This window comes from Solanum tuberosum, unplaced genomic scaffold (genome assembly GCF_000226075.1).
Source record: "Solanum tuberosum cultivar DM 1-3 516 R44 unplaced genomic scaffold, SolTub_3.0 scf00102, whole genome shotgun sequence".
NCBI lineage: Eukaryota > Viridiplantae > Streptophyta > Magnoliopsida > Solanales > Solanaceae > Solanum > Solanum tuberosum.
In genome coordinates, this window is record NW_006239028.1 from 560,745 (window position 1) to 569,629 (window position 8,885).

The following is an 8,885-nucleotide window of genomic DNA, read 5'->3' on the forward strand; positions in this document are numbered from 1 at the left end:
AATAGAGGTGAGTTGGAGATGGTCTCACATTTCCTAATCACATAGTTACCAAAGCTATTATACATTTTATTTAATTTTAAACGGAATTAGAGTCAGATCTCTTAATAATTTCGTTTGTTCTTATATTTATTTGATTTTTATAGTAATTAGTTGTTATATATCTATGATAGCATCTATTTTTTAAATATTATTTTGACTATTATAAGCAAAATTTATCCAAAGGATTAATTTTTTATTCCTTAATGTTAAAAGAAGATTAATTTAAAATCTCAAAAGATATTACTTAAATTTCAGAGAAAGCCAATAAATAAGCAGACACTTTATCAAAGATCTCCGTGACTTTATTATTATCAGGAAAAAAAGTTATATATATGAACAGCTTTAGAAACAGTAATTTATCATCTTTATATCTACCTGAGACAGTGAGAAATAGTGATATTTTTGTCTATATAAATTATTTAAAACCATCAGTTGGAATCTTGATTCAATAACATTTCTTTGGAGTCAAAAATCTATCTGAAATAATATTTATACCATATAAAGGTAGAGGTAAGGCTATGTATATTTCCTACTTTCTCGTATCATCCTACTGATAGAATTACACGAAATATGCTATTGTTGTTAAAAATAAATTTGAAGTTAATGTATTTTCTCCTATCTTTTTTTTTCTATGCAAAAAGGTTCAAATATATTCATGAACTATGTGAAGTGACATGTATGTCCTTTTTCGATTAAAATCGGGTAATTTGTGATGCTAGTTATATTTTCTTACTAGTAAAAGGTTAAAGTAGGCCAATTTTACCGCAATTATTAACGGAAGGCAAAAGAAAAGAAGAGAATTTGACTGCCCTTAACCAACGGTTATACATATTATTCGTTAAATTAGACAAGATCGATTTTACCTAATACTATAGTTCAGAAGCAAATTTAAACCTTAATCGATTAGTATATTAAATGATCCTGGCGGCTGAGACCAACTTAGCAAGTCCAGTAATATATGAAATATAAAACATGTAAACATAAAAATCTTGTTTCCAATAAACCTGACATTTTGGACCTTCAATTCTGGAGAAAGAGTCTTAAAGTCTACCTTACTCATCACAAATTATGGAACAAAGTCTTATATATAGGCCCTAATGTATAGTATATACTATTTACAATATTCCACTTATATATCATGAAAGTGACAGCCAATTTTTTTTTTTTATACTTCTAACTTCATCATCTGATAATTCATACCATATCCAACTTTCCACTAACCTATAGCTAGTCAAAATAAAGATCATGTTAAAGAATATTTCACAGTATAGTCTGACACCAATAATTGTTATTGTTTATCTTTTTGGGGTTTTCCCTCATATATTTATATTGAGATTCTATTTAATTCAAATCCACGCTGGAATTCTCACAATGAGAATTAAATGCTCTCTAACAAATCAATATCATACACATGATCTTGTCAAGTGCCCTAGTTGTGAATGCACTACATCAAAAATAATTTTTAGTGGCAATAAATATACACATTAGTAAAGAGTGATAAAGTCTTTACGGACATTAGTTAAGTGTCATTAGATCCAATCTCGCTAAAGACTTTAGGGACATATACAAAGAGTGTTAATTGCCACTAAAAATACGTATTTATCGGCAATTAAGTTATTGCAGTTAATTGCCACTAAAAATAATTTTTTATGTAGTGATGTTCTTGCGGGAAAGACTATGCTAGAATGTATATGATTGATGGCTTGGCAGTACATATTGATCGATACACCTATAAAAACTATGCATGCCAATTGATTAGGTGATTTTGGATTAGCTACTAAAATTTTGAGTTGTTTTACTCTATTTTGTTGTTGGTAATGACCTTGGTGAATGACTAGCCATGAATTTCGTCAAATGCTAAAATTGTTGAGAATATCATTAACTAATAAAAAGTATACTCTCTCTAATAACTTAACCTTTTAAATGAAATGATCACACACTTCAACATGATATCAGAGCAGACAGAGATCTTGAGATCGAATCTCACAACCACCCAAACTAAAAAGTGTGCTCTCTCTAACCAATAAACGATTAGGCCAAAGTGGTTGGTGAAGTCGTAATTTCTTTCTCTTCTTGCTATCTATCGTGAAGTTTGACTTCACTTGCTTATCGATGATTCGAATTTAACATATTGTTTAGACTTTTTATGTGCATTTTTTACTTGCAAAAAATTATTTATCAATTACAAATAGTTATCTCTTCACACATAGTCTTCTCGTGTGTATTCATTTTTAAAAAAATGTTTTCCTAATTCGTCAAATAATTATAAACTTAAAGTTCAAAAACATTTGACCACTTAAATAGTTAAATTGTGATACACATGTATGTATATTACTTTTCAAGGTTAATTACTAGAATATGCAAATTATACAGCTAGAAAAATGTGATTAGTGAGTCACTGTCCTTTTAATGAAGATTATAATGGAGATTATATTTTGAAAGATTGTGGGGGCCGGGATAATGTTGACAAAAATGCCATCAATAAATGTATCTTAGTAAGAAAATAATGTATAGTTAATGGTAATGAAAACGAAATTGTTTGGTTCAAAAAATAAAACATACGTACGAAGAAAAGAGAAGCACATAAAGCAACTTTCATGTGGCCCATTTCTTGTCAAATCAATAGGTCCTTTGATGTGATTTTATCTTACAATACATTTTCTTCTATTCTTTTAACCTTTGTATAATCTTTTCAATAGTTGCCTCATTTTTGGCTACAAAAATCGATCAATCACAATCCATTTCAAGAATTCCACTTGAAAAAAAAAATATGTCAAATTTTGATAGAGGCAAAGAATTGGTTGAGGGATCATCAAGATCCCCGGGCGATCAACCTGCTACGCCTAGTCGATATGAGTCTCAGAAACGTCGTGATTGGAACACGTTTGGTCAGTACCTAAGGAATCAAAGACCACCCGTTTCCATGTCCCAATGCAATAGCAACCACGTGTTGGAGTTCCTTAGGTACCTTGACCAGTTTGGGAAGACTAAGGTTCACTTGCAAGGTTGTATCTTTTATGGTCAACCCGAGCCTCCGGCTCCCTGTACTTGTCCATTAAGACAAGCCTGGGGGAGCCTGGATGCTCTGATCGGGCGGCTCAGAGCCGCCTATGAAGAAAACGGTGGCTCCCCAGAGACGAACCCTTTCGCAAGCGGCGCGATTAGGGTGTATCTAAGGGAAGTGAAAGAGTGTCAAGCAAAAGCAAGAGGAATTCCGTACAAAAAGAAAAAGAAGAAGGCTAGTGAGAGCAAAGGAGATGATGATTGCACTTCTTCTCACCCATTTTCTTGATCCAAAAAATGGTAAATTTCTAGCTTTTCTTTAGTATTTGATTGTTTAGTTAATATCTGAAAAAGGGTATTTATTTATTTATTAAACCATATAATAAAATATATGCAAAGTTATATGATTAGGCTAATATAATTACCTCTAGAGACCAAATATAATGGGATAAAGAGGAATCTTTACATATAGATCCAAACTTGAAAAATATAGCAAAACAAAGCTAGTTGGATATTCTAGATTAATATAACTACTAGTATATGATAGATGAATCATGAAACAATATCATAATTCTATCTTTATATAATTCATTAAAGATGAACTTTAACTATATGTTGAACACTAGATTTCAGTGATCTAATTGGGAACTTAAACAGTTTAGCTTGGGTTGATTTCTTATATGCTCACTCGACTAATAGTTGGTTATTATCTCAGAAAGTCAATTTTCTTCAATGAAACAGACTTTCTGAGAAAATAACTATTAGTTGAATAATAATCATCTGAGAAATCAACTTGTTTGAACTTCTAGACCGTGCTGGGAGAAAGAAGCAAATTGCGTTCTCTTAAATCTTAGCTCCTGAATTTCAATCGATCATGAATTAAAGTACAAAAATATTTAGCTAACCAATATCATTCACCTCAAACCCTAGAAGTGATGGATGAATATGCAAAATTATGATCATTTTCCTTACCTAAAAGTCTTGATTAATGCCACAATGTTAAAAGTACTAAACACTTGCACTTCAAAGTCTTTGTAGAACTGGTCAAGTTATTGTTATGTGATCCTGAATATCACAGATTTGAACCGTAGAATAGTCTCTTACAAAAATGTACTTAGGGGAAGGCTACAAACAATAGACCCTAATTGGTCCGGCCCTTCCCTGAATCCCGCACATAGAAATATATTCCCATAACATTCACCAAATACTTAAACCACATGTATTATACCTTCATGAAAACTATTAAGTCTTAATTCAAGTATTTGGCAACTATTCCTGATTTATAATATGTCAGCCTTAAATTTTTTGTTTATATTCTTTTGGGATTCTGGAGATTTTGTGCACCCCACATGTAGCTAGCGTTTGGCCATATATTTCTAAATATATTTGGCAAATATTATTTGGGTGAAAATTTGAGTAAAATTTCACCATGTGTTTGGCCATAGTATTTGGGAAACATATTTGACTTTTTAAGAAAAATGTGATTTATACCCATAAGTTTTAAAAACTATCAAAACTAACATTAAGTTTGTATTAGAAGTCAATAGATCTTCGTTGCAACAAATAACTAGTGTCCATGACATTGGAGCAATGTGGTAGTTTGGAGTGAGTGCAACAAGCATCATTCCATACATCGTGAAGTAGATAAAACACATGACTTTGTTACCCTGGCCAATTGTTCATCATTTTATCAACAACCATATCGTCACTTTCATATTTCATAACTACTTTGGTGTTCACGTAAAAAATTATGTAATACAACGCAAATAACTACTATAGAGGGTGTTTTTGTAAAATATAAAAGTTTGGTGTAAAATTTTAATTTTAAAGATCCCAAATAATGAGATTTGGTCCAAATACTAGAAAAAACTAGTATTTGGAAATTTGGGATATTTGCCAATTTTTTTTGTCAAATAATGACAAATTGTATAAACAAACACTATTTATCAATTTTTTTCCCAAATATTATTTGGGAAATCTATGGCCAAACGGGCCCATAGTCATTTGAGGTAACATAGGCTTTTTACATTTTTAATATAACAAGCATCTTAGAATTGACATTTTTTATTAGTAAAATTTATGTCCTATTCCACCTGAATCAATCAATCTATAGTAATTTACTCCACCATGCAATGCTCCCTCTCTTTATTTTTTTTAAAATAATTTATGGAAAAAGTGCGTTTTATAATGGATTTTTAAATCAACAGAATCATAATTGCAAATCTTTCTTATGTACGAGAAATCATAATATATAGTATATATTGATATTTCTTCAATTTCACGGTAACACTAAAATATTAAATTTCCTATTAGTGCGCATTGATAGATATAGGGAACGGATCTAGTCTAGTGGTATAGATATGCGTTCGTCTGAATCCATAACTTCTAGTCTAAATCTAAATTTATCCATATAAAATGTACTAGAATTATTGAAAATATTGAACTATGAATCCATAACGTAAATTAGGTAACGTTATCGCGATTCCACTTCTATCTATATAAATCACCTTATTATTGCAAGGGTAATTTTGATATTTGAATGTTCAATATTGTTGTTTATTCGTCCTTTGTATCTTTACAAGATTGCTTACTGTCTGTATTAGATCTTTGTGGGGGCATCACACTTATTCTTTATTTGTCAGAATGCTCTATATATATATATTTTTCATAAAAACAAATAATTATGTACTATAGTCTGTATGACATATTCCTATTTCCTCCATTATCGAAGTTGTTGGTTTCTAGCAGCATTTTTGTCTTCTATTTGCTTCATATAAATGTTCATATCATTCAACTTATATATATATTAATTTGTTCAAAAAAACATATTTTTTATCTACTTGATTATAGTATCAATGTTGATTTTATGTGTTTGCTTCTAGTTTTAAAGATATGAATGACTAGTGTGGATATATGTGTTATGTTAGCGTCCACGGTTTTAAGCTCATGGCTTCCTAGATTTTCTTCTAGACTATAGCAAGTAAAATGGCCTAGCAAATGAAAACTTATAGTGTAAAATCAAGATGAATTTAATTATATCATGTCAAGTAGGCTTTAACATATATAAATGGCAATATATTGGTAGAATTCTCAAGTTATTAGCTAAAGATGATTGAAAAGGTTAGAACATTATTTGATACTAAAGTTATCTAATGGTAAGAAACCTAACAATTCACCCTTATACTGCTTCTATCCCTCTGTGATGCCTCTGTCGGATAAGGGATTAAGCAGGACTGACACATTTCTAGGCTGACAAGCTTCTGAAGATGAGGTGCATATAATACCCTAGTTGAATATATTCTACATTGGAATGAGAGAGGAAAAGAAAGAACTTAATATATAAGATATAGTTTAAGTTCACATGCTATACAAATATTTTTAGGGCTCAATATAATGTATCCCTAAAAATAAATTAATAAGGGCCTAGGTCCAAATTATCTCACTTGGGAATCTGGAATTTCTGGATTTGATCCTTTGCGATGTATCAATATATGACCAATCTCTCTATCATTAATTAACATCCTTTTGCTAGCTTCTTTTCTTTAATCACTCAAACAATACATGCCATGAATTTGGATCATAATAAATTTGGTATCAGAGCATGTACTCCCTTAATACAATGGTGGAACAAATTTTTGCAAGGACCTTGAGTCTCTAAGGAGAGGTGTATGTGACACTCTGGACAGAGGGCGGGTCAAGCAGGATTAAGAGATTTTTAGGTTGGCAAATTAGTAACTATTAGGTGTACATGACAGCTTAAGTGAATACTACATTGAAATATGAGAGGAGGAAAATGTAGAGTTTTATAAGGCGCAGTTCAAATTTACATGATACACACTTTCAAGACTAGCGTAGACCACAAGACAAGTTTGTATGGACCTAGACCCAAATAATAATATGCATCATAGACTTGTGACACTCTAAGTCTAATATTCCGATTCTTTTCCATCCCTTTAATTCAACTTATGCTTTCTTTACAAAGAGTTTTAGATATATACATCAAAGAAATTAACATAATATCTAGTGAAATTTGTAATTTTTAAAAATAAGACTGATTATCTGCTCTAATAGGTAACCCCATAGTGTAAAAATTCTTTATATTGACAGTATTCATTTATGTAACTTACACTTTTTGTACTTATGGTGTGTAAATCTTAAACTTGATTTCTGATGAAGTTTAAGTTATATGTACATTGTTAGTAAAATATCCTATAGAAGATCCGACAGTATAGAACATTTTCTATCATGACTACAATAATGACATATTCAGTGTATTCTTATAAGCAGGATCTATGGAAGATAGTAGACGATACACAAACCTATGAGGTATAAAGACCGTTTACAATAGACCCTAGCTCGATTCAAAAGATGTATATGTAACTGAATTAACTCTTATAAAGTATAGACTTAGATAGACGTTCATGCTCTAGTATATATTCTGATTAATTTCACTAGAAATTAAAATATATCTAACAATGAATACATGTATACATTATTCTTTTTCTTGTTTTTTCTTTTGCAGAAAAGTGATGAATTGTGTCTTCATGAGCAGGTTATTGCTGAACACTTAAAGGGATTTGCTATATATATATATAGCTCTGGAAGAATTATGTCTCATATTTATCAAGTCACCATTTGGTTTTTTATTTTATATATATATAAGTGCCTTGATTTCCTTTTTTTCTGCTAATTAATTAATTAGCAGTCATGTTCAATCATAGGCCTTTTCTTTAAATTACTTTTTAGTAATTAAGTATTCTACTGTTTTTTCCCTTATATTTCTCAGTTGTTTGTGAATCCTAAATTAGTTCTTGTAAGATGATTATTATAAACTCTTTTGTACAATTAAGTGATCATTAATTTGAATCCAAACCCTACTGTACGTATATTACGTTGTTTGTGCTCCTTTAATTTGTACTCTCGCCGTCACAACTTATCTGATGTACTTTGATCAAAGGAATAAATATTTTTAAAAATTATGATCTAAAATAAGTCATAGAAATATTCGTGTGATTATATTTAGATCATCTCATGAAAAAATAAAGTTTAAAGCTAAATCATTTCTATATATAAAACAAAAAGTATCATTCTCTTTTTTTAACAGACTAAAAATAAAAGTGCATGACATATATATTGAAAAACATTCTCACCTGCAAATGGTATTAGTTCTCTAATAAAAAATTAATTAAGTGTATACCACCAAAATAATGTTATGGTCATGTTTAATTAATCACTAATGTAAAACGGATTCATTTTTTAAATTTGATTTGGAGAAAAAGAAAGAAGAAGAAAAAAGGTTCTTTTTATATTAATCCGTTATAGAAAATTTGCAGGGTATATATACCTTCATTGTTAACATTACTGAAGTCATATTTATCTCTGCCTGTAACAATCTATTCCCGTCGTTATAGAAAAGTCAATGGGGAAAGAATTGGGGTCAGAATTTTTTTTGGTAGTAACTTGGAATTTTCTAATCTAGTCCAGATTTGGATGAAATCGGAGTCAGTAAAGTCTAGGGAAATCTAGTAACAACTGGGTGATTTAATTATGATTTTGATTACTGTTGACATCCAATTTTGGACCTCCATGATTTAGATTAATCACCGAGCTTCTTAATTCCAAATGATTTGAAATAATTAGTTTTGAGGGATAAGGATTTGAAAAATATCCCAACTTTGGTTGAATTTGCTGTTGCGAAACTAAACTTTCATGAGGACCTATTACCTCCCTAGTACTATTTAATACCGTATTTTAAACATATATATTTGCTCACGTGGACATAAAAAATAATGCAAAATTATAAATAGTAATGTGTCCACGTGGGCACATATATACCTTTAAAA

The 8,885-nt window shown here is 30.3% G+C and overlaps 1 protein-coding gene across 4 annotated transcripts; it reads left to right on the forward strand.

Moving 5' to 3' along the window:
- The first annotated feature begins 2,717 nt into the window (after positions 1 to 2,717).
- On the forward strand, positions 2,718 to 7,928 carry LOC102600485 (protein LIGHT-DEPENDENT SHORT HYPOCOTYLS 10-like). Of its 4 annotated transcripts, none has more exons than XR_001473595.1 (3): positions 2,718 to 3,342; positions 7,330 to 7,368; positions 7,565 to 7,928. XR_001473595.1 is itself a non-coding variant. In XM_015309386.1 (2 exons), exon 1 carries the CDS (start codon positions 2,810 to 2,812, stop codon positions 3,329 to 3,331), a length of 522 nt encoding a protein of 173 aa, XP_015164872.1. In that variant the 5' UTR covers positions 2,718 to 2,809; the 3' UTR covers positions 3,332 to 3,342; positions 7,595 to 7,928. The 4 variants fall into 4 exon arrangements, 2 of the variants coding, with proteins under 2 accessions (XP_015164872.1, XP_006348870.1); XR_001473596.1 differs by having other exon boundaries at positions 7,595 to 7,928; XM_015309386.1 differs by lacking the exon at positions 7,330 to 7,368 and having other exon boundaries at positions 7,595 to 7,928.
- The last annotated feature ends 957 nt before the right edge of the window (positions 7,929 to 8,885 follow it).

Coding starts and splice junctions, on each gene's coding strand:
- LOC102600485 (XM_015309386.1), top strand. CDS start 2,810: ATGTCAAATTTTGATAGAGGCAAAGAATTGGTTGAGGGATCATCAAGA.